This window comes from Dreissena polymorpha, chromosome 11 (assembly GCF_020536995.1).
Source record: "Dreissena polymorpha isolate Duluth1 chromosome 11, UMN_Dpol_1.0, whole genome shotgun sequence".
Lineage (NCBI taxonomy): Eukaryota > Metazoa > Mollusca > Bivalvia > Myida > Dreissenidae > Dreissena > Dreissena polymorpha.
Genome location: NC_068365.1, coordinates 45,731,521 through 45,758,779, shown reverse-complemented (window position 1 = coordinate 45,758,779; position 27,259 = coordinate 45,731,521). Strand labels below are relative to the sequence as shown.

General features: G+C 36.1%; 1 protein-coding gene across 1 annotated transcript; it reads right to left on the bottom strand.

Moving 5' to 3' along the window:
* Nucleotides 1-1,671: 1,671 nt before the first annotated feature.
* On the bottom strand, nt 1,672-26,344 carry LOC127850382 (autophagy protein 5-like). The gene is made up of 8 exons (XM_052383375.1): nt 26,252-26,344; nt 21,559-21,710; nt 20,923-21,050; nt 16,137-16,218; nt 14,542-14,704; nt 13,340-13,431; nt 7,946-8,045; nt 1,672-6,809 (listed from the first exon to the last, which is right to left on the bottom strand). The coding sequence occupies exons 2-8, from the start codon at nt 21,667-21,669 to the stop codon at nt 6,658-6,660; spliced, it is 828 nt and encodes a 275-aa protein (XP_052239335.1). The 5' UTR covers nt 21,670-21,710; nt 26,252-26,344; the 3' UTR covers nt 1,672-6,657.
* Between the last annotated feature and the right edge of the window lie 915 nt (nt 26,345-27,259).

Here is a 27,259-nt window from a genome sequence, read left to right as displayed (position 1 = left end):
GCTTTTATACCTTACCAATATTTAGTACACTTTTCTTTGGTAAGCTGTTATACCTCACCAGAATTTAGTAAAAAAAAATTGTTAAGCTGTTACAAATTACCAGTATTTAGTACTTGCTTAAGCAAGTAACTGTTGATTGTTCTACTCAAACAAGAGGTAAGGGGATAATTACCATAGAATATCAATCTGAATTAATGTTAACAACACATAATTACATATTGATTTCAATTATTTTAATTATAATATTCAAAGACTATGTTATCTATACACCTCTAATAATTAACTAACAGAGACATAACTACAAAAGCATCCATTCCATATCATTAAGCAGTATTTTAAAGCCTTGCATATACACTTCTCAATAACACTTTATTTTATACAGTCATAACAAATTTATTCAAAGCACACTGTGTACATTTATTTCATGCAGCCTATAAATTACAACAAAATAAAATGTAGATAAAGACATTGGATTATAAAGACCATTGTGTTTCAATATATTTGTACCAGCAAACGGCCTCACTTTTGCACTCACATAAAAATGTTTCTTTAGCATATGTGTATCATATGTTTTGAAAATGAATTACATGTACCTGTTATTCTGATAATCAGGCAACGATTACAGCAACCAATGTTTTAAACAAAAGAAAATTATCAGTATATACATGTATCTTGGCATGTTTAAGCATATAACCAAAAATGTCAAAATGAATCAAAGAGGAAAATAATCTTGTACGAGGTGATATTACTTATCAATTGAGGTGTGCTCCATGAAAAGGGGTTTAATGTATGTGCGTAAATTGTCCTCCCAGATTAGCCTGTGCAGTCTGCACAGGCTTATCAGGGACGTCGCTTTCTGCTTTTATTGCATTTTTCACTACAAGGAAGACTCTACTTCACCAAAATCCAGTTTAGGCAGAAAGTGTTGTCACGGATTAGCCTGTGCACACAGGCTCATCTTGGACGACACTATGCACACATGCATTAAACCCCGTTTTCACAAAGCACAGCTCAATTATATATAGCACTTTTTTTTGTAAGTGATTAACAATAATACATATTTTTTCAATATTACACATGTGAGAGATAAATGCTACTAGTTTTAGACAGATTCATAAATCTTGAACATGATGTTAATTTTATTATGTTGCATATTATAAAGCATGAAGTACATTGAAAAAAGAAGTTCCATTTCAGAATAAATATAAAAACCTCGCGAACACAAGTTATGCAAAAATATATAAATAAACACATATTAATTAGTCTAGGCAGTGGTCTGTGATCAACAATATATTTGTAAACACATAAAGCCAGTTTTTCCCTTTTATATGTTCAGTTGAAAAGAATACCACAAAAATAGATGCAGTCCTGGCATTTATATGACACCACTGAGTGAGAAGTATTTTCTAAAATTATTCTATTTTTTTTAATTCTATTTTTTGTTAACAGACAGCTCATGTGCATTCCTGATCAACAGAATACAGCATGTCTCTTTACAATTTTTTTTTTTTTTCTCAAGACTGCTTAATGCTGAAGAAAAACAAATCAGTGTTTGCATAATATCCAAAAAAAGGCTGCCTCAAACAGGATTCAATAAAATGTCATTACCATAAGGATGCGAGATAAATGAAATTTATTGGACATATGACAGCACTTTATCACTTGTATATATTTGTTTACCTTTTCACAAAAAACGCGCATTTTTATGATGAATCAAAATTTTCTTGCAGAAATGAAACATGAGAGATACAAAACTGAGATATTTGATTTATCATTGACACTTTTGGATTATGTTTTTTGCAAGACATAGTTGATTGTACCAGAAGTTAGATAACCCTTTGCATGCTGGGAAATTTGTCATCTGCTAAAATGTCGTCAGCTGAATTTCTAAAATTAGCATTTTCTTCGATTTTTTTCAAAGAATATTATCAGAATAGCAAACAGTTTGGATCCTGATGAGACGCCACGTTCTGTGGCGTCTCATCTGGATCCAAACTGTTTGCAAAGGCCTTCAAAATTCAGTTCCCGCACTGAAAGGGATAATGTGGACATGTACAAGTAAAGCGTCAAATTATTATGGGATGTATATAATATAGATAGGTTGGTATAATACAAATGACCCTAACTCTGAGAAAACTGGGCTTAATGCATGTGCATTAAAGGTCCTCTGAGATTAGCCTGTGTAGTCCACACAGGCTTATCAGGGACGACACTTTCCACCTAGATTAGATTTTTGTTTAGAACAGACACTCTTAAACAAAAAATACCATAAAAGCGGAAAGTGTGGTCCGGGATTAACCTGTGCAGACGACACTTGTTTTAGGCCCATTTTCTACGAAACCATCTCAAATTCAATTCGTTAACTTCAAAGTCTTAGACAATAAAACTAACACATACATAAAGTCATGAAAATTGTCTTGCAATTTGTCAGTCCATCAATAAAATAACTTCAATATTTTGCAATAATTAAAATTGTACATCATGAAATTAAGCTCTAAGACAAATAACAAAGTAAGTTAAAAATTCAATCTTTTGAGTTACATTCCTTATTCTGTTACCTTGCAATTACCTGGTAGTTAACAAGCAAAAATAAACACAGTTATATTATATTGCACGACCTTCAAGTCAATTGCAGTACAAATAATGACATGCATTTCAAAAGGGAAACAATATAATGAATTGAATTTTGTAGGTTCAATGTGTATTTAATGTGGTTTGCTTGAAGAAAAGCTTGTGAATGGAATATACCTCACCTTACAGTGAAACAGTGAATTTAACCCATTTATGCCTAGTGGACTCTCCCATCCTTCTAAATTGGATCATTTTATTTCCAAAATTAGGGATGTCTACTATATTTATTTCTATATTAAGAAAATTTCTTACAGAAATTTCATTTTAGTAAACAGCGCAGACCCTGATGAGACGCCGCATCATGCCGCGTCTTATCTGGGTCTACGTTGTTTGCCTAGGCCTTTTTTTCAGGACGCTAGGCATAAATGGGTTAATCTCCTGAATAGGTCCCTGTTGTGCTTACTTTCTGAATGTGTCCACCTAGATGAAATGAGTTGCCTCATGCGAAAATGGGTCTTATTTCATATGCTGCAATCATCAGGAGCTACCCTGTCCTCTATCAAGTCACATAAGGTTTTGTGGTCTCATACGCAGACAGGGTAGCTCCTGACCAGACTGCGCAGATGGCTTAATGGCATAAGGCCCTTTTTTGCACAACGCAGTTTAAATTTGAGATCCAAACTCATCAATTATATCAGTCTTTACATTCATGATACTGACTGTAAGCAGGTGTCATGGATACTTGCAATATAATGGTACATATAAGCCTCCCTCTGTGAAAAGGGCTTATTGCCTGTGTGTAAAGTGTCATCACAGATTAGCTTGTGCAGTCCTCACAGGCTAATAAGGGACAATTTTCTCCTGCTTAACTAAATTTTGATCAAAAAGGGTCTTCGTTTAAACGAAAAATAAAATAGAAGCGGAAAGTGTCATACCTGATTAGCCTGTGCGGACTGAACAGGCCAATCTGAGAGGAAACTTTACCCACATGCATTAAACCCTTTTTCACAGAGTGAGGCTCATTCATTATGTAAATTAAAAGTAAAGTGCTCATTAGAATATTGCTTTTTTAATCATGAATGATCAGGGACATAAAAACTTCATTTGATATTCTTATTTTCAAATTTTATTGACTGTATCAATATTCAAAAAAGTGTGAAACTCTACAAAATTTCAGAGGTGTCATTTGTTCTTTTTAAAGACAAAAGCACCTTAAGGATTTAATGAGCCTTGCCCCGGAAAAACTCTGCTTAATGCATGTGTCATCCTAGACAAGTCCGCGCAGTCTGCATTGGCTAATCAAGCACGACACGTTCTGCTTTTAAGGTATGTTTTGTCTGCAGGAATTCTCTTATAAAAAAAATCAAGTTAAGGTGGAAAGTGTTATCACAGATTAGCCTGTGCAGACTGCACTGGCTTATCTGGGATGATACTCAACTTACATGCATTAAGCCCAGTTTCCAATAAACACATCTCATAATAGGTAAAAACCTTGAGCTCTTGAGATTGTGGTATTCTTTCCTCAACAATAAATGCTCAAAAGTTTATTTGGTTACAGCAATACATTAACTGTGTTCAAAACTAGCAAAAACTTGAACATTGTATAACATTTAAAGCTTCTGTAAAATGGTATATCATTAATTACATGTCTTTAAGTAACAATGTGGCCTAAGTGCTCTAGGTGAACACCTGAGATATTAAGGCAAAAACTGCTAAGTGCAGACTTCTTTGTGATGTTTGTGTACTAACTGTGGTTTTTATAAAGAGTTTTTACTTTGTATAACACAGATTTGATATGGTCTGATACAGCATAAAACAAATTAAAGTTTTTGTTTTACACATATAAAAAGCAAGCAATTTATAGGGTGGGGCAAATTTTGACCTCAGGGGAATGATTTTAACTAACTAGGTAGAAGACTTCCATATTATGTTTCACATTAAAGATTCAACCCCTCACCCGTGGTTTCAGAGATGATTGTTAAAGTTATGCATAATACAAGTCTATAAGAATCTTCTAGGCTGGCCTGTTGTGACCCCCAAGGACATAATTATACCCAAGAACATGATTATATATTATAAAGTATACATGCCAAATATCAAACCTCTTGCAGTTTCAGAAAAGAAGATTTTTAGGTGTTCACTATATACATCTAAACAAAAACAAGTCAACACCAAGTTGAGCAAGTTTTTACAAGGGCATTACTGGAAAAAACTTTTAAAGGAACAAGCATATGATGTAAAAAACCACATATTAACCCATTTATGCCTACTGGACTCTCCAATCCTTTTAAATTGGATCAATTTATTTCCAAAATAATGTATGTCTAGTGTATCTATTTCTATATTTAGAATATTTCTTACAGAAATTCCTTTAAGCAAATAGCGAAGACCCAGATGAGACGCCGCATCATTCGGCGTCTCATCTGGGTCTATGCTGTTTGCCAAGGCCTTTTTTTCTAGACGCTAGGCATAAATGGGTTAAAGATTTTTTTTTAAGTGATTCACCTAATGTGTCTATAGAATCATGTGACACCTGGCACATGGACAGTTTTATCCGAGGGGCATGATTTGATCACACTTAGTAAAGAATCACAAAGCAAAGTAAGGAACCAAATATTAAACCCCTGACCCTTGTGGTTTTCGAGAAAAAGGTTTTTGAAGTTCTCATTTTTTTAAATACATTTTTAGCTAACGAGCTACATATGCATCAGATTGGAAGGATTTGAACAACTTTGAAAATGAGTCATGCAAGGATAATTTCTGTGAAATGTCATTAAAATCTGCCCAGCTGTTCAGGAGGAAGTGTTTTCACCCTCCCTTTTCCATTCAGGAGCAAAGTGAAAATTGGGTTTTTATGCAAACAGCATCAAACCAAACAGCCTGCAAGTAACTCGCAGGCTGTTCAGGTTTTATGCTGTTTGCTGCTCATCAGTATCTAAGGGTTGGAAATGAAGCCTTTAAAACTTGAATCTAGTAAGAAAGGTCTTTGATTAAATTTAACTTTCTAAGGGACTACAAATGTGTTAAAATACGTATCTAAGAGGTAAAGGGTTAAAATAACTTTTTTTACAAACACAAGGATGGAAGGACCTAGATACATGTAACACGGTATCCTTACTTCTCCAATAAGCAATATGTGCTCAGTTGAGCTTAAAGGGACCTTTTCACCTGAAATTGAAACAATTTTTTTGTCAGATCTGCAAATTTTTGTCATTTTTATATTTTTTGGCTAGAAAACAGTAATACTGAACATTTAATATTCTATAAAACATCAATTATATGCTTATTTTAATGATTTAAAAACCTGAAAATTAAAAAGCATTACAAACGCAAAACATTTGGTAATTTTCATTATTCTGATATCATTATTTTTTGTGTGATTGTGAGGATTGCTTATATTACTAATAAAATACACACTATGCTTTGTGAGCACAGATGGCCAAGTGGCTTGAGCAGTAGACTTTTACTCCAAGGGTCAGTGGTTCAAGCACAGGTGTTGATGACTGTATTTTTCTTTCTTTAATTTTGGTTTTTATACTTGAACTCTTCAGTTTATATGTTAAATTAAAATATGATAAATGTTTACATTTATGATTTTATGGCATTTAATGACTTACTTCAAAACAAATCATGTCATAATCTGTGAAAAGGTCTCTTTAAATAAAGGATAACATCTTATAATTCTCTTTAACATCCTCTGTTAATATTCTGTAATCACTACATTATATAGGGTGGAAGAAACTGGTTGTCAGTATTTATTTTACTAAGAGTATTTCTCAAAATACTGTCGGATGAAGTAACGAAATCTTACTTTTAATTGACCACATAACAGTTAAAATGGCAAGCGTTTACTACACAAACAGCAGTTTTAATACCATGCCATTTTGAATTTCCACGCTGACATATACAAAGTAACAATTAAGAGACTATTAAGTACACTTGAAGGCTAACTTAAATATATACAATTTATTGAAGTCCGATGACACATGGATTTGTAGCACATGTCACGGCTGATAGCACAGAATGGGAATTCCTTTACACATTATAATCATAGTACACATATTGCACAAGTCCAGGATGCAGTTGTCACCAACGTACAGAAACATCACCGGAGTTTGGTACCACTACGCAGATGTGCAGAAAATTGTCTGGATAACTAAGGTGTTCGGATAACCAGTGTACGGGTGTTGATAACGGGACCTCCATGCCCTGCAGTAATACTTTCCACTTGTCGTTATCTGAAATGCACAGTGAAGAGTAAATACATATGAGAAATGCCCTAAAAAATGGGGCTTAACCCTTTACCACTTAGATACGTATTTTGTCACACTTGTAGTCCCTTAGAAAGTTACATTTAATTTAAGACATTTCTTGCAAGATTCAAGTTTTACATTTTTTATTTCCAACCCTTACATACTGATGTCAAAGCAGCAAACAGCAAAATACCTGAACACACTGCAAGTTACTCGCAGACTGTTCTGGTTGTATGCTGTTTGCACATAGCCATTTTCACTTTCAAACTCTCACACAAATATCTCACGTTACCTAAATCTGGTAGAGTGAACTTTAAAAGATCTTCTAGACTCAAATCCTCACACAAATATCACACGCTACCTACATCTGGAAATGCAAACTTTAAAAGATCTTCTATCTAGACTCAAACCCTCAAACAAATATCGCACGCAACCTAAATCTGGTAGAGTGAACTTAAAAAGATCTTCTAGACTCAAATCCTCACACAAAATCACACGCTACCAACATCTGGAAGACCAAATTTTAAAAGATCTTCTAGACCCAAAAGCTCACACAAATATCACACTCTACCTAAATCTGGATGAGTGAACTTTAAAAGATCTTCTAAACTCAAACCCTCACACAAATATCACACGCTACCTAAATCTAGAATAGTGAACTTTAAAAGATCTTCTAGACTTAAACCCTCACACAAAATCACACGCTACCAACATCAAAAAGACCAAACTTTAAAAGATCTTCTACACTCAAACCCTCACACAAAATCACACGCTACCAACATCTGGAAGACCAAACTTTAAAAGATCTTCTAAATCCAAAAGCTCACACAAATATTGCATGCTACCTAAATCTGGAAGAGTGAACTTTAAAAGATCTTCTAGACTCAAACCCTCACACAAATATCACACGCTACCTACATCTGGAAGAGTGAACTTTAAAAGATCTTCTAGACTCAAACCCTCACACAAATATCACACGCTACCTAAATCTGGAAGAGTGAACTTTAAAAGATATTCTAGACTCAAACCCTCCCACAAACATTAAACGTTAACTACATCTGGAAGAGTGAACTTTAAAAGATCTTCTAGACCCAAAAGCTCACACAAATATCTCACGCTACCTAAATCTGGAAGAGCAAACTTTAAAAGATCTTCTAGGCAATGCTGCTGTCCATCTTCCGCGACCGGTCGAAACAGCTTCTGTATCACAGGCAGGTCAACCTGGAAAGAGAGCTCCACCTATGAGCTGCGCTTTCAGAAAAGAGGACTTGATTAGCCTTTGCAGTTTGCACAGGCTTAGCATGGCCAACACTGAATACTTTTATTGAATACTTTGTTAAAAACAAGTCTCGTCTAAACAAAAGTCCAAAGGCGGCAGAAAGTGTTGTAAGGACGAAACTATGCAAATTCATTAAGCCCAATTTTCCCAGAACGAGTCTCATTTTAATAACATATGGCGCAATGTCACTAATTTTTTTGCTGCCTATAATAACAGCCTCTTACAGGCAGTTCCCCAATGGCAAACAGTAACAATTTTCCCAAAATTATGTGACCAAAATTTCCCCATAAAGAAGCCTTTTCTTTCTTCAATAAACTCTTTAATGAGTTTTTTAAAACAGTGATATGTCCGTTAGGTTTGATCATGCTATTTTTCCACATCCAAAATACACAGGCTGTAAAACATAAAGCACAAAAATCACTGGATGTTTTTGTATTATGTGTTATAATGGTTGTACATATGATTGTTGGAAATGTATAGAAATTCACTTAATTGTGCAGCAATTATTCTTCAATGTAATGCCATTTGCTGCTTTGTTAACTTTAAATCTTTTTTGATTATGTGTTTTAGTTATTTACACAACAATTACAGATAGTAAGAAGCACGAAAATGAGAATATGACAAAATACCAGTACTTGTCTTGTTATGTTATTTGATAATAAAGTGTACAATAAAATAAAACATAGAGAATAAAAAACCAAAATTATGAAGTTCAAACAACACAATTTATTCTTTCTTTATTATGTGTTTAAATAAAATGCTTCCTAATCAATATTTCAATTTAACATACTTAATATGCTACAAAATATATTTAATATATTCTACTATCCCATACTTGATATATTCTACAACCCCATACTTGATATATTCTACAATCCCATATTTAATATATTTTACTAGCCCATACTTGATATATTCTACTAGCCCATACTTGATATATTATACTAGCTCATACTTGATATATTCTACTAGCTCATACTTGATATATTCTACAAGCACATACTTGATATACACTACTAGCCCATACTTGATATATTCTACTAGCTCATACTTGATACATTCTACTAGCTCATACTTGATATATTCTACAAGCCCATACTTGATATATTCTACTAGCCCATACTTGATATATTCTATGAGCCCATACTTGATATACTATACTAGCCCATACTTGATATATTCTTCTAGCCCATAATTGATACTTATAGTGTAAAAATACTTGCTTTTTTCTATCACCCCATACTTGATGATATATTCTACAAGCCCATACTAATTACTTGATATATTCTATTACCCCATACTCGATATATTCTACAACCCAATACTTGATTTATTCTGCAAGCACATACTTGATATATTCTATTACCACAAACTTGATATATTACATTACCCCATACTTGATAAATTATACTATGTCATACTGCAAGTTGATATATTCAACAAGCCTATACTTGATATATTATTCAAGCCCATACTTGATATATTCTACAAGCACATACTTAATATATTCTACAAGCCCATATTTGATATATTCTACAAGAACATACTAAATATATTTGTCATAGTGTAACATTTACAGTTACAGTGTTTTTATAGTCGGTCGATCAAGGCTTAAGATCAATTTAACAAATCATCATTCCCCAGTACTAATCCCATTGTGATCAGCCTGTAACGCATTAGTGAACATACCATGACCATTATTCTTCATAACACTTTATGAAGTTGATGAATAAAGTGATCTCCATGTGTTACAGGTTAGTTTTACTTTTTATAATTAGTTATCATATCTTTCAGAAATGTTTATTAGATATGTTGTTATATTACCATATTACAACAAGCTTTAATTTGTTTATTACCAGTAATCATGTATAAATGCATGAATAGTTGCTATCTAGCTATGGATTATAAATATATATGAAATGTATAGATTTTATATATAAATAAATATATATATATATATATATAACACTCTATGAAGTTGATGAATAAAGTGATCTCCATGTGTTACAGTTATCCTTGATTGCCCACATTACCGAACCTATACAACAAGAATAAAAACCCCCATGACATTTTGGTGCAACGTCAGAAAAAGGGTACTCGAGCAGGATCTCTGTTTGTCCCAGAGTCGTGAAACTGAACGAAAAAACTGTGTCATCAAGAGTTCCTGTAAAATTATTCAACATGTCAGCTAAAATAGTGAAAATACCAGAGAAATCAATTATATGCGAATTACACGAAGTTGACGTTTTAAGAACAGTTCCAGCAAATGATCTTAATAATGATCTTCCATCCACATCTAAAATTCACGTTCACCAGCAAACAGCAAGTAATACAGATAAAAGTAAAGCTAAGTCAGAAACATTCAACCTAGACAACACTAATCTAACGAAAGACCAAAAGGATCAAGCACAGGAATTTTTGAAGAAGTGGAGCCACATCTTTTCGAAAAATGTATGTGACTTAGGATCCTGTAATTTGGCAAAACACAGGATCAAGTTAGATACAGATGAACCATTTAAGGAACCCCATCGGCGAATTCCACCAGCCATTTTTCAAGAAGTCTGCGAACATCTTCAAGAGATGCTCGACGCAGGTGCCATTAGGAGAAGTCAGAGCCCATACTCTTCGAACGTCGTTATTGTACGTAAGAAAGATAGCTCCATTTGTTTCTGCGTCGACTACAGGAAACTGAACAAGAAGACCGTAAAGGACGCATACGCCCTTCCCCACGTTGATGACACCTTACATCTTCTTGTTGGGTCCCAATACTTTTCAAAACTTGATCTTCGAAGTGGGTACTGGCAGATTGAAATCGAAAAAGAAGACACCCAGAAGACAGCATTCACAGTAGGCACACTCGGGTTTTATGAGTTTACCCGTATGCCATTTGGACTGTGTAATGCTCCAGCCACGTTTCAGAGAGTCATGAAAAGGTGTATGGGAGAACTTAACTTGAGGGACTGCCTTATCTACTTGGATGACGTGGTCATATTCTCCAAGACGTTTGAGGAGCATCTCCAACGCTTAGATGCCGTCTTCACCATGTTAGAAACCCATGATCTCAAGTTAAAAGCCTCTAAATGCGAATTCTTCCAATCAAGAATTACCTATCTCGGACACGTGGTATCTAACAACGGCATTGAGACAGATCCCGAGAAGATAAAGGCAGTGAAAGATTGGCCAGTTCCTAAGTCTGTGAAGGAAGTTCATGCCTTTTTGGGATTTATGGGTTACTACCGCCGATTTATAAAAGGCTATGCCAGTATTGCCAGACCACTCCATGATCTCCTAGTAGGTTCCAGCACCAAGAAGAAAGGCAAGAACACATCGACTAAGACAAGGAAACCTCCGTTCGTATGGGAAGATAAGGAACAAACTGCATTTGATAAGTTGGTCACAGCGCTTATAACTCCACCCGATGGCAAAGATAACCACCTCCTGGCGTATGCTGACTTCACTAAGCCGTTCAAGCTGCACACCGATGCTTGCGGTACTGGCTTAGGTGCAGTCTTGTACCAGGAACATGACGGAAAAGATAGAGTCGTAGCATACGCCAGTCGAAGTCTTAAACCATCGGAGCGGAACTACCCGGCTCATAAGCTTGAGTACCTGGCATTGAAGTGGGCTATCGTCGATAAGTTTCACGATTACCTCTATGGGAACACATTCGACGTAGTCACTGACAACAACCTGCTAGTCTATGTTTTAACTAGCGCCAAACTCGACGCCACAGGTCACCGCTGGATGGCTGCACTTGCGAATTACAATTGCCGAATACGTTACAGAAGCGGGAAACTCAACGCTGACGCTGACGGTCTTTCTCGAAAGTTCATGTTCCAAGAGGGTGAAGAACAAGTGCTGTGTTTTCCAGACATTCTGAAAGCAATCCAAGATAAAAGCGACGAGGAACCTATAGCTCCTATAGTATGCACTTTGGTGTTACAGGAACCAGACAGGCCGGATAGTACATCGCTGTTGAATGAGGCAGAAACCATTCCGGAACCCTTCTTACAAAGTACTGCTCTTTCCCATCGGCAGGGAAGTATGTCATAGTGTAACATTTACAGTTACAGTGTTTTTATAGTCGGTCGATCAAGGCTTAAGATCAATTTAACAAATCATCATTCCCCAGTACTAATCCCATTGTGATCAGCCTGTAATGCATGAGTGAACATACCATGACCATTATTCTTCATAACACTTTATGAAGTTGATGAATAAAGTGATCTCCATGTGTTACAGTTATCCTTGATTGCCCACATTACCGAACCTATACAACAAGAAGAAGCCCATATTTGATATATTCTACAAGAACATACTAAATATATTCTACAAGCCCATACTTGATATGTTGTATTAGCTCATACTTAATTTATTCTACAAGCCCATACTTGATATATTCTACAAGCTCATACTTGATATATTTTTCAAGCTCGTACTTTATTTATTCTACAAGCCCATACTTGATATATTCTACTAGCCCACACTTTATATATTCTACAAGCACATACTTTTTTATTCTACAAGCCAATATTTGATATATTGTACAAGCCCATACTTGATATATTCTACAAGGTCATACCTAATTTATTCTACCAGCCCATACTTGATATATTATACAAGCCCATACTTAAAGTTGATAAGATATACAAGCCCATACTTGAAATATTCTACAAGCTCATACTTAATTTATTCTACAAGCCCATAATTCATATATTCTATAAGCTCATACTTAATATATTCTACAAGCCCATACGTGATATGTTCTACCAAGTCATACTTTATTTATTCTTCCAGCCCATACTTGATATATTATACAAGCCCATACTTGAAATAATCTACAAGCCCATACATAATTTATTCCACAAGCCCATACTTTATATGTTCTACAAGCTCATACTTTATATACACAACAACCCCATACTTGATATATTCTACAAGCCCATACTTGATATATTATCTCATACTGATATATTCTCCAAGCACATATTTGATATATTCTCAAAGCCCATACTTGATATATTCTACAAGCCCATACTTGATATATTCTATTACCCCATACTTAATACATTATCCAAGCCCATACTTGATATATTCCACAAACCCATACATGATTTATTCTCCATGCCCATACTTGATTTACTAGTATTCTACAAACCCATACTTGATATATTCTACAAGCCCATACTTGATATATTCTACAAGCCCATACTTGATATATTCTTCTAGCACATACTTGATATATTCTAAATGGAATGTGTTTGAAGCCTTCCTCTTCTGAAGTTTCCATTAACTTCTTGTTGATTGGCCAGAACTGGTCGAACTTGTCTGAAATACAGAGGCAGTAGTACACACATCTCATACACATAAATGTACATATTTAGCGGAGAAAGCAGGTGTGTGACTCATATTAAAATTAAGGTGTACAAAATTATATTTAATTATTATTTTCTATATTAAAATAGCAAAGATATAAATTGATAGATCTTTCAGAGAATTTTTTTGTCTACATCTACTTAAAACTTCCCCATTGATGATTTTCCTAATAGATGTTATTAAATAAGAGCAAATCAGCAAAGAAATACAGACTTTTGAACCTCAACTCATAATTTTACTCACTTATTTTTCAAAGGATTTGTTGTAGATCTTTATTGCCAAATGGTTGACAAAAAGCCCTGTACTTGGATTATATTATTTGTTACCATTTTGGTGATGGGGCCAGAGCCCGTAGGATTGTGTTTTAAACATTATATTTTACTAAGGTTTGTCCTAAAGAACTGGCAATGGAATTTATTAAGTTTTATTAACTGACATATTTTTTTCTGGAAATCTTCAATTGGAAATTTTAGGCAGTAATTTGGAGAAAAAATCAACTAATGGTATTGAGAATGGGGCCAATTTTTGGCCTCAACATCGACCCAAAATAAACAAACTTTGCCAAGACCCATGTACATGTTCTTATGATCCCTATTACCAACCATTGACGAGGCCCATCCACATGTTCTTATGATCCCTATTACCAACCATTGACGAGGGCCATCCACATGTTCTTATGATCCCTATTACCAACCATTGACGAGGCCCATCCACATGTTCTTATGATCCCTATTACCAACCATTGATGAGGCCCATCCACATGTTCTTATGATCCCTATTACCAACCATTGATGAGGCCCATCCACATGTTCTTATGATCCCTATTACCAACCATTGACGAGGCCCATCCACATGTTCTTATGATCCCTATTACCAACCATTGATGAGGCCCATCCACATGTTCTTATGATCCCTATTACCAACCATTGACGAGGCCCATCCACATGTTCTTATGATCCCTATTACCAACCATTGACGAGGCCCATCCACATGTTCTTATGATCCCTATTACCAACCATTGACGAGGCCCATCCACATGTTCTTATGATCCCTATTACCAACCATTGACGAGGCCCATCCACATGTTCTTGTGGTCTCTCTTCTGCATGCCGTTGATCACGTTACCACGGTGCTTGAGCCAGTCAGCCTCCTTGACAACGGACATGAAGTGTGACTCCACTACATCACGGTTCGTGCAGCGTAATAACTCGTCCTCAGGGAAATTCTGAAATGTCATTTTGTATTAATGTGCGTAAACTGTCTTTAAAGATCAGGGATGACACTTTCCTCTTAAATTGGACTTCTGGTTTAGTAGAGACTTCTTTTAAAATAAGAATAATGTAAGGGCGGAAAGTGTCAATCCTGATTAACCTATGCAGAATGCACAGGTTAATCTGGAATGACACTTAACACACAAGAATTAAGCCAACATTTTCCAGAATGAGACTAATATAACAACGGGCATGAAGTGTGACTCCACCACAACATGATTCGGGCAGTGTAATATTTCATTCTTGGGGAATTCTGAAAGGTTGTGAGTTGATTATTTAAATACTCTATGATCCAAGTTCTGGGAAAAACAGGGCTTAATTGATGTGCGCAAAGTGTTTTCCCAGAGACAACTCTTTCTGCTTTTATGGGAGTTTTGTTTAAAGGATGTCTCTTCATTACAAAAATCCAGTTTAGTTGGAACGTTCAGTTAAGACTACCTCTAAAAGAAAACAAGTCCATATCAGTGGAAAATGTGGTCCCTGCTAAGTCTGTGCAATTTGCACAGGCTAATCTGGGATGAAGCTTTATGCACATGCATTTTGCGCACTTTGTCCAGAACATGCTCAAATGAAAGGGTAGAGTACAAGCATGCACTTTGCCCTATTTTTCTTCAGCCCGAAAAATTATTCACAAAGCTGTACATTTAGCTAGCACTTCTTATTTGTTCAATGTTACAGTCAAAGGGATGCAACTCAATGAATTACCCTTTAACACTTAGATAGGTATTTTGCCGCATTTCTAGTCCCTTAGAAAGTTACATTTAATTTAAGACCTTTCTAACTAGATTCAAATTTTAAAGACTCCATTCCCAACCCTTAAATACTGATGAGCAGCAAACAGCATAAAACCTGAACAGACTGTGAATAACTTGCAGGCTGTTTTGGGTTTATGCTGTTTGCTCATAGCCATTGTCACTTTGCTTCTGAATGGGAACGGGTTAATTTCCAACAAAGTATTATACAAAATAGTCCTAAGGCAGCATATTCATAAAAACAATGAATTTTAGAGCAATTCTGTTGGACTACACAAATAGAATATGGATCAAATGAATAAAAAGGGCATGTAAGGGGTCAGAAGAGGGGGGGAGGGTCAAAGGTGCGGTGAGGTCTATGGTTAGCTGGAGCTCCTTTCAGCACTTTCTTGTGGTATGGTGAGCCTTACACAGGATGTTAATCTTTTCTAGTGTTTAAATGATGAATATCCTGGGTTGTTATTTATTGACTACCTCAGGGCAGGAAAATAGTGTACCCTACTTACAGGGCTCCATTAAACTCTTCATTTTATACATAGCTCCAGCAAAGTGTAGCATTAAAAGGGAGGAAATCAGCTGAAAGGAGGAAAAATTACACCCCTGAATTATATCGCAGAAAAAAACATATTTTTACCTGAAAATGAACAGTTAGTTTCCATGGCAGCCCTGTGCCCATGTTTCCATAGAGATCATACAGCACACCCACTGGGTAATGCCTGCAAAAGACAAGCAGCAATATACGCTACACTAACATAACAAATATTTAAACTGATTTAAATGATTTAAAAAAATATCTGTCAAAGAGAACAAGACTCATGTCAAAACACCAAGATTTCAATTTATTTCAATTTCAATAAAAGACAGTTAAATTCACAATAATATTATGCAATCCTGTACTAGGTCTGCATGTAACCTACTCACTAAATTGCAGCTGAATATCTGTATTAAAACTCAACTTATTGAAAAGAAAGTAGTCTATAGTAATGGACAAGCTTAATACAATGTAATATTAGAATGAGTGATTACCGTTCATAAAGTGGAATGCCTTTACAATATTTGCAAAATAGGTACCAGTGCCTTCCCCAGGAATTTGTTCAGGCGCCCCGGGGGTGGGTTCGGGAGGGGTGTCCCCTCCCGACGTTGATTTTTTTTTAATTTAACGTGTCAATTCACGTTCTGTGGTGCGTTATAACTCAAAGAAAAACAGCGTCAAAAGACGTCATTTGGTGCACTATGACTCTTCAAAAAAATCCCCCAGTCATTTAAAAATATTTTTTTTTATTGTTTAATTGTTTTAAAACTTTTCCGCACAAATAGTAAAATCCCGACTCGAACGATTCCCCAATACATCCGTTTCAACCCGACTCTATTACTGTATACTTACTATTTTTCAAGTTTCTATTTATTACCCAATAATCCCGTTTATTCCGTTTTTATCAATCTCTTTCTGGTAAATATTTACGATAAAAGCTTTCAGTTATTTCTTTAACACAAACCTTGCCATTTTTTAAGTGACTATTTATAGATTTGATGAAATATTGCCTCTGAATATGCGTCAATCCCCTGACCTGTTGTGTGCTTGTTAAAACGCTCAATACACGTCATTTGTATGCAATAGACGCGACGTTGTACATGCTGCATAATTTTCGCGCTCTTTTTAATTGAGAAAAAGATTCGACACAAAATAAATTTGCACTGCTTATTTGAAGCAAAAATATTTAACGTTGCGGTAACATTTACATTCGGAAGTGTGTTTCGGATTAAAAACGCGTTAACATCGACTTACGGTAATGGGTTTCGGATTACAAATTTAATTATTCCCATTTGAGATTTCAACAAATATTAACCGTTGCGTTATAAATTCAACGATAATTTGTTTACACACTTTACGAGTCGAATAAATGTTTTGACGGAATTATGCATGAAATTCACGTTGTCCACGAGGATCACGGCCGGTTGCCATCATCAGTCTTCTAACTATCGATTATCGGACGAAACATTTACAAGTGTGCGTAATTAATTCAACGAAAATTTGTTAAAGCGCATTACGTGTCGAATAAATGTCAAAAAAACGAGGTGAATCAGTTCTATAAATGGACATGTTGAAATATACATGTTCTGGAATTAAATAAATTGTTATCACATAATTGTAACCGCTATAATAATTAATTGTTTACCACTTGCAATTAATTTCTCGTATTAATTATGAGTCATAGGTAACACTTGTTTACAGTAAAAAGGTGTGATGATGATGCCCGAAACCGTCTTTAATGTTGTGCACTGTACTAATTACCGGTTTTATATTACTCAAATGGTACAACTATTTGCTAATCAAGCTGCGATAAACTCTTATTTCATGCCCGACGTCGATCAAAAATAATGGTCGATAGTTAACCCCGCCCCCATAAGCATTCGCGTAACCGATTGGACGATGAACTTCACAGTTTGACGACTGGAAAGTTACCAGATACATCCTTGTCAGCATTTAAATGACCGTGTAATGTTAGAATAATCGATACGCGCGTCATGCTATTCTCTTATCAGTGGATTATCCATTACCCCATGTGGTGTTTATGGCGATTACTTGTGAAAGTAGGTACCGAGTGCTCTTTTAAAACAGGGAATATTGATACACTGATAGGGAAACCTTGATTTTTTTGGACAATCTCCACTTTCTTTTACTGAAGAATACACTGATCGGAAAATTTCAAGCGCCCCGGGGACTCTGATTTCGAAATTCAAGCGCCCCGGCAAGGGGCGCTTAAATGGCCTGGGGAAGACCCTGGGTACCACTTTTTTAAAACCCAATATTGTGCAGATTGTACAAAGTAATTCTCCCCAACATAAGACAGAATTTACCAATTATTACCTAATTATTTCAATGGTATGGCCCTGTTGATGGATAGAAAGCTAGAAGCAAGTTGCCACTCCTCTAGTCCCCAGTAATACACAATTTTGAATCAGACACTGGCAAACCATTTTGTTTTAATTGGTAAAGACAAACACCAATTTAACTAGAAATGGCGCGTTAGAGGCCGATGCGTATCCCCACGCCGCATGTTTGACCCAGGGGCGCCCAAGGGTTGGTAATGGGGCCATGCATAGTTGAGATCGACGGTATTGTCATAAAAGAAGTTCAGTATTAATTAGAACTGAAACGGAGTAGAAATGAAGAAGTTATAGTAAAAGGCAATTTTGGGTGGGTGTGGCCTATGTGGGCGGGGCGCCCCAAGGTTGGTAATGGAGAATTGCATAATTTAGATTGACCGTCTTGTCATAAGAGAAGTTCAGTATCAATTAGAAGTGAATCGGTGTAGAAAAGAAGAAATTATAGTAAAGGCATTTTTGGGTGGGTGTGGCCTTTGTGGGCGGATGCCCTAGGGTAGGTAATGGGGCCATGCACTGCTGAGATTGACCGTATTGTCATAAGAGAAGTTCAGTATCAATTTGAAGTGAATCAGTGTAGAAATGGGGACATTATAGTAAAGGCATTTTTGGGTTGGTGTGGCCTATGTGGGCGGGTAGCCTCAGGGTTGGTAATGGGGCCATGCATAGTTGAGATTGACCGTATTATCATAAGAGAAGTTCAGTATCAATTTGAAGTGAATCGGAGTAGAAATGAAGAAATTATAGTAAAAGGCAATTTTGGGTGGGTGTGGTCTATGTGGGCGGGGCGGGGCGGCCCAGGGTTGGTAATGGGGCAATGCATAGTTGAGATCCGTATTGTCATAAGAGAGGTTCAGTACCAATTTGAAGTGAATGGGTGTAGAAATGAAGAAATTATAGTAAAAAGCAATTTTGGGTGTGCGTGGTTTATGTGGGCGGGGAGCCCCAGGGTTGGTAATGGGGCCATGCATAGTTGAGATTGACCGTATTGTCATAAGAGATGTTCAGTATCAATTTGAAGTAAATCGGTGTAGAAATAAAGAAGTTAATGTAAAATAACATTAACCAAGAGCACCACATTACGGGTGCCACGCTCGGCTGCGAAAGCTTTTCATTTTTATTTTTTTTGTAGAGGTCGCAGTGACCTTGACCTAGTGACCCAAAAATGGGTGTGGCATGTAGAACTCATCAAGGTGCATCTACGTATGAAGTTTCAAAATTATAGGTGGAAGGACTTTGATTTTAGAGCCAATGTTAAAAACCTTAACAAACCTTGACACGGACGGCGGACACAACGAGCTGGCTATGACAATACCTCGGGTTTTCTCCAAAAACAGCCGAGCTAAAAATGATTAAAAATCTCTGACCCGGCCCCACCCCAACCCCCATTACTTTTGACCCAGGGGTCAGATCAAAATTCGAAATGGTGCAGGGTCGCACATATGCTCATAGCTACCAAAAAAGCGTGGGGATAAAGAGTTGTTAAAGCAGTAATAATAATAGCAGCCCCATGTAACAAGAAATGTGGTCGTCAGAAACACAATGCCCCTTACTACGCCGCTTTGAAGCCATATATTTGACCTTCTAATAATCTTCAATATTGCAAAAGTTATGACCAAGGTTAAAGTTTTGGGACAGAATTACAGACACATACAATGACAGACAGACAGGCCAAAGATCCGAGGGCATAACAAAAGCACCCCATAGCTGGTGCTAACGCTCGGCTGTGGGTGCCTTTTTGAATAAATGAAAGCTTGTCAGAAGAATATAAGAGGTCAGTGACCTTGACCTTTGACCTAGTGACCCAAAAATGGGTGTGACATGTGGAACTCATCAAGGTGCAGCTACATATGAAGTTTTAATGTTTTAGGTCAAAGCACTTTGATTTTCGAGCCAATGTTAAGGTTTTAGCACAACACGGAAGGCAGACGCTGGTCGCCGAATGACAAGCTGGCTACGACAATACCTCGAATTTTCTCCGAAAACAGCCTAGCTAAAAATAGACTTATGCTGAATGTGTTCTTCCAGACCAGCCTGCGCATCCCAGCAGTCTGGTCAGGAACTACGTGGCCCACTAACGAGATCACAAAACCTTGCGTGATTTATAGTCAACCTTTGGCAATTAAGTAACCCTGATCTTATTGATAACTGGTCTTTTTTAACAAGCAGGCCCTTCTGTTTAAATACAGATCCTTCTAGATAGTTTATTGCTTTACATTTATGACAGGTTGGGTGGCTTATTTAGGATAAGTGGCTAGTTCAGGCTGGAATTTAGAGATGTTGCAAGACTACACTGAATTATAAGGTGATGTAGGCAGTGACAAGCCATAGAGGCCCATAGAAAATCCTACTCGATCAAGTTATATCCAGTCTGTTCAGTTTTTATGATGTTTTCTGCTCATCAGTATGTTAGGTTTGGAAATGATGCCATTTAAACTTGGATCAAGTAAGACAGGACTAAGTTAATTTTGATTTTTTAAAGGACTTCAAACCCTTCAAAATGCTTATTTTAGCAGAAAAGGGTTAAGCGTTACCATTTCAATGGTTGTCCGTCGTAGTCCAGCCACATCTCTCCACACTTCTCCTTGTCCACATACCCAGCAAGGTACTTGGACACTCGCTCTGTCACCAGGGGGAAGTATGTCTGCCTAGCAACCATTATCTGCAACAGTTCAAGTTAATTAACCCTTTCCCTCGCAGAAACTAAGTGAAAATGGCTTTTGCAACCAGCATAAAACCAGAACAGTCTGCGAGTAACTTGCAGTAAAGAAAGTAAAGAAGAATCTTTAATTAAATTTAACTAAGGGACATAAAATGCGTAAAATTACATACCTAAGTGGTTAAGGGTTAAGTAATGTATGAAGTCTAACTATTGGAAATGGTATCTGTTTGATATAGTGATAGACAGTTTGGATTCAGTTGCAAAAACAAAGTTTGCTTCAGGTCTCTGTTAGGCGGAGAGCCTTTCAGTAAGGTTTTTATGCATATTTATTGATGCAATACATGTTTTACTCAATCCTACATTGTAAGCCACAAGACTAAAATATAAAACAATAACTTGCTCATCTAATCTTCTATGTATTAGTTGTACCATTTGAACGGATATTTGGCTACATCAGTCGTTTATTGATAAGTAAAAACTGGTCAATCAATATAAGGATTGAACTTACGAAGACTGGTTCAGGTTTTTCTGTTTCTACCTCATCCTTTGAGAGTGTGAAACAGACCGGTATACGGCCTTCCCAAATCTCCCTCAGAATAGCCCGGTCATCACCCATCATTCATAGTGAGGCAAGCAGCGGTCAGTCAACAGTATGGACACCTTGGATAAATACAAGTATGCAGAATTGACTGATCATCACACCAGCACTTAAACTAGCTTTCAAAAGTTTTAAGTCCACCGGGGGTTTTCATTCAAAATCGGGTCCGGTCATCGGCCCCATTCCCAATTGAAACAAGAGGGCCAAGATGGCCCTAGTTCGCTCACCTGAGAGGAGTCAGTTCATTCAATCTTTACCAAATGTCAAACTTGACCTAGATATTGTCCAGACAAACATCCTGGTCAAGTTTCATCATTATTTCATCTGCGAGTCATGATCAATGTACCTATGAAGTTTCATGATCCTAGGCGTAAGCATTCTTGAGTTATCATCCGGAAACCATTTTTCTAAGTTGAGTCACCTCGACCTTGACAGCCATTGTGTGAATACGTTTTTTGGCACTGTGACCTTGACTTTTGACCTAGTGACCTGAAAATCAACAGGGGTCATCTGCGAGTCATGATTATTGTACCTATGAAGTTTCATGATCCTAGGCATAAGCGTTCTTGAGTTATCATCCAGAAACCATTTTACTATTTCGGGTCATCGTGACCTTGACCTACATGTATGACCTAGTGATCTGAAAATCAATAGGGGTTTTCTGCAAGTCATGATCAATGTATCTATGAAGTTTCATGATTCTATGCATAAGTGTTCTTGAGTTATCTTCCGGAAACCATTTTACTATTTCGGGTCATCTTGACCTTGACCTTTGACCTGGTGACCTGAAAAGCAATAGGAGTCATCTGCGAGTCATGATCAATGTACCTATGAAGTTTCATGATCCTTGGCATAAGCGCTCTTGAGTGATCATCCGGAAACCATCTGGTGGACGGACGGACCGACATGAGCAAAACGATATACCCCCTCTTCTTCGAAAGGGGTGGGGGGCATAATGAGAAAACTGCTCCCCTCCCAGCAGCCATGTTATTCAACTGACCCGAACCATTTTTTAACTAAACTCTCGTATAAAGAAAACAAATGTTCTGAGCAAGTTTCATGAAAATTGGGCAAAAAAATGTGACTTCTACTGTGTTCACATGTTTTCACAAAATACATAAAGAGAAAAATGCCCCGCCCACTTGCGGCCATGTTTTTTCACCGATCCTGACCATTTTCAATCTCATATGAGATATCAATAAAACCAATGTTTTGACCAACTTTCATGATGATTGGGCAAAAATTGTGCCTTCTAGAGTGTTTACAAGGTTTCTCTATAGCCAAATAGGAAAAACTTCCACTATATACATATAGAGAAAAATGCCTCGCCCACTGGCAGTCATGTTTTTTCACTGATCTCGACCATTTTCAAACTCGTCCGAGACATCAATTGAACCAATGTTTTGACCAACTTTCATAATGATTGGGCAAAAATTGTGACTTCTAGTGTGTTTTCAAAGTTTCTCTATAGCCATATAAGGAAAACTGCCCCGCCCACTGGCGGCCATGTTTTTTAACAGATCGGAACCACTTTTGAACTCAACCAAGATATCATTTAGACAAACATTTTGACAAAGTAACATGAAGATTGGGCATGAAATGTGATTTCTTTTTTTTGACCTTGTGACCAATTTTGACCCGGCACAACCCAGTTTCAAACTCGGCCGAGATTTGATTGGGACAAAGCTTCTGACCAAGTTACATGAAGATTAGACAATAAATGTGGCCTCTAGAGTGTTTACTAACAAATGTTAACGGACGGACGAACGACGGACAAAGACCGGTCACAAAAGCTCACCTGAGCAATCAGGGGAGCTAAAAAGGCATGTTGCAACTTCCAGAGACCCTGAGGGACAGAAGCTGAGAGTTGGATTATTGAAACTAAAGGTAGTGTGTCAGTTATGAAGGATTAGGTTGTTTGAAGTTTATTTTATAGACTAAGGTGAGACAAAAAAAATTACATGGTTTGTGCCTTTACTGGGAGGGTCTTTGAGCTGTATGTAGCATGTCTGTCCGCAGAATCGGACCTCTTAATGAATACATACAAATTTTTAGAAGTTAAGGGGAAAACTGCATGTTTTTTCATTAAGTGTTAAAGGGGCCTTTTCACAGATATTGGCATGTTTTGAAGTTTGTCATTAAATGCTTTATTTTGGTAAATGTAAACATTGGATATAAAAAGCTCCAGTAAAAACTAAAAAGTAAAATAAAAAAAATAAAAAAAGGTAACCCTCAGCAGGACTCGAGCCCCTGACCCCTGGAGTCCTGGAGTAAAAAGTCTGCCACTTAGACCACTCGGCCATCGTTCCGGATACAATGTCAGTTGTATTTTATACTTTATATAAGCAATCCTCGTAGCTTCACAAAATACAACGACAACAACAGAACTCTCCAAATTATTAAATCGTTTCGCGTTGCAACGCTTTATAATTTTCGGGTGTTTAAATCGTCAAAAGATGCATATAAATGGGTTTTATGGAGCATGGTTAATGTTCAGTATTACTGTTTCCTCACAAATATCATAACTAAAACTTGCGAATTTGAAACAACTTTTTTCAATTTTGTCCATTTACCAAAACGTGAAAAGGTCCCTTTAATCTGTTTACCGAACAAAATCGCATGTATGGGTATTCCTGATGCAAAAATATGCGTGACTAGGATATATATTAAAAGAAAATTTCATACATTCTCAAAAGTATTTAAAGTCCACAGAACATTGGACTTAAACAAACTTGCAGGACCAAACTGGGAATCAGAGGACTGAAACATCACGTCACCAACTCAAATTAATTGACATAATGATAATTGGAAACATGAAAAATAAACGACAAAATCACAACACACTCACAGTGTACTAAAGAAAAATATTTAACCAAAAACTAGTTTAAACAAGACTATTGCCAAGCAATAAAAAGTCCCCTTCCTACGCAGGATCCACCATTTTCAGCAATATTTGTAGTTTATTTGTTGGCATAGCAACCAGAATTCTTGACGTAGGAACAAAATGAAATGATGTGCATAATCTCCATATTGCCATCTGTCCATGTTTCAAGTTTTATGAAAAAATATGAAGAACTTTTTAAGTTATTGCAGGATCCAGAAAAATGTGACAGATAGACAGACACACAGAGCGCAAACCATAAGTCCCTCTACGGTTTCACCAGTAGGGGACTAAATAAATGCAATTTCTCAATTTAAAATTCAATAATTGTATACTGGTATGAAAATTGCTGTTAAAACTAATGTTTCAAGATACTGATAGTTAAGTGTGACTGAATAACGTAAATAAATTAACTTTACACAAAAATCAAAGTTATACTTGTTAGGAAACAATGAAGTAACTAAAACAACAGAAAACATGTGGCATATCAACAGTGATTTTTTTTGCTTTAATTTGTTACAGCCTGTGCCTTTTGAATTGGGAAAATTAGCGCGATAAACCGTGAAATTGGGAAAAATAGCGCGATAAACCATGAAATTGGGAAAAATTAAGCATTATAAATAGGATTATAAGTAACAGAAGTGATATTGTTTTTAAGTGCATGTTCAGGGAGTTTTCTAGAAAAGAAGTCTGGTCAAATTGTTGTTTTTTTAATCAATAAAAGTGGCAAGTTTGGGAATGATATATGGACAAAAATGACTAAATTCAAGTTATATATTTTGTAAGATGTTTAAAAAATAAAGTTGAGACCTATTTAAGAAATCATAATTAAGTTATATGAGACTTCTTTCTAAAAAAAAAAAAAAAAAAAAAAAAATTTTTTTTTTTTTTTTTTTTTTTAAGTTGTTTTTTTTTGGGGAAATTTTGGTCAGAATTTTGGGAAAAAACGTGTATTTTTGCGATTGGGAAGCAGCCGAAATTCGGCTGTAAATTTGAGCAAAAAAAATCACTGATCAATTACAAAATTTAACAGACTAAGTTTTAAAAGCACAAAGCATTGCAATTATCAGTATTTAGAAAACCTCAATGACATTATATTTCCCAGTTGTGAAATTAAATGACAACTCATAATTAAACTACCAATGTCAATAAAATGGCCACAAAGATATACAAATCAATGACACTATTATGTGTAAATGTTATCAGGAACAAACTATTAATACTACAATTACAACGATCTGAGTTGCAGAAACTCAGAGTTTGTACTTTTAACTGTACAAACTATATTTACTGCCATACGAGGAAGTGTTTGCTCAGTAACATTACATGAATGTTTAAAACATACGACTTAATTTTTACTGATCATATTTCACAAAGGCTCTCTTTAATTTTCAGGTTTTAATTCTATGAAATAAATAAACTTTTACTCTTAGTTATTTACCCACATTCGTGCTGGCAACATTGCATTTTCAACCGACCTGCCTTAGAAACGTGGGTCAGTTCCGACGGTAGGGCACTTTGGGTAATGTCTGATAAAATAACTGTTCACTAAACCTTAAACGATTTTTGTAAATGACTAAAGTAAATCCTATTTTTGAAAGTGAAACAACACCCGTCAACAACAATTTTGAATTACTCCGAGATATATCACACCTTTGTTTTACAAACTCCAACTTAAGAAGAAATGATTTTGATAAGAAGATGAAAAATAACAGCAAATACCTGCAGGAAAACTTGATTTGGAAATATTTCGTGACAAATTGAAACTGGACGTGATGTCTCCAAAACGAAGAGGATAATTTAACAAGGGAGATAATCAAAAATACGGAAAGAGATTGGTTACACGCAACTAAAAAAAACAACATAAGAAGTTATTAAAAATTGAAATCATCAGCAGCTTCTTAATTATCCCAGAGACGTAGATTATCTACGTCTCTGGTTATCCTTATTATCACCTTCACCCGTAGCCATGGGGTGCGTTGGATGCAACAATTTTTGAATAGTACATTTTGTTGGTCAAACTTGACACTAATATATCCTACCAATCTCCACGCAGAGTTGTCGTTCCTTGCTCTCACATACAACTCTGCGAAAGGCTCAGTCCTCCATTTTGTCTATAAAATAGATAAAACCGAACAAACGCATTCAACGTATATTTGATTGGATATTTAAGATCGCATGCATTAAATTAAGAAATATGACTTTTTTATGTACGATTAATCGTGCAAAAACTTGCGAGTTTTAATGTAACTCTTTGGAACTAATTTATTGCCCATTTACGCAGATGGAATCATTCCACGCACTTCACAAATGTAAACAATTGAACATATTTTTTTTTGAGTGACGTTAGGAATTGCTTCGACGTGTGTATGTATGTTGGTTTCTTTACATAAAAAACCATATCAATTTTATAATAATGAATTAAGACTGATATAAGATATCATGGTATGAGATGGTTTTCTTTAATGCAGTGAATGCAATGAAACCGTCGTGCAAGAGATTGTTTAGTATTCTTTAACTGAATGATGAACGTTTGGAATGATCATGACATAAATGAGACGCTTTCATTACAATAGTCCGTTCTGAGCCCAACACAGAGGTGAATGTAATGTAAACGTCGTGCAAGAGATTGATATCCTACCGCAACCCAAATTCGACGACACCTAAATTCGACGATGTTCTATTTGTATTGATTAAAAGGATGATTATTGTCTTGGAATCATTTCAAAG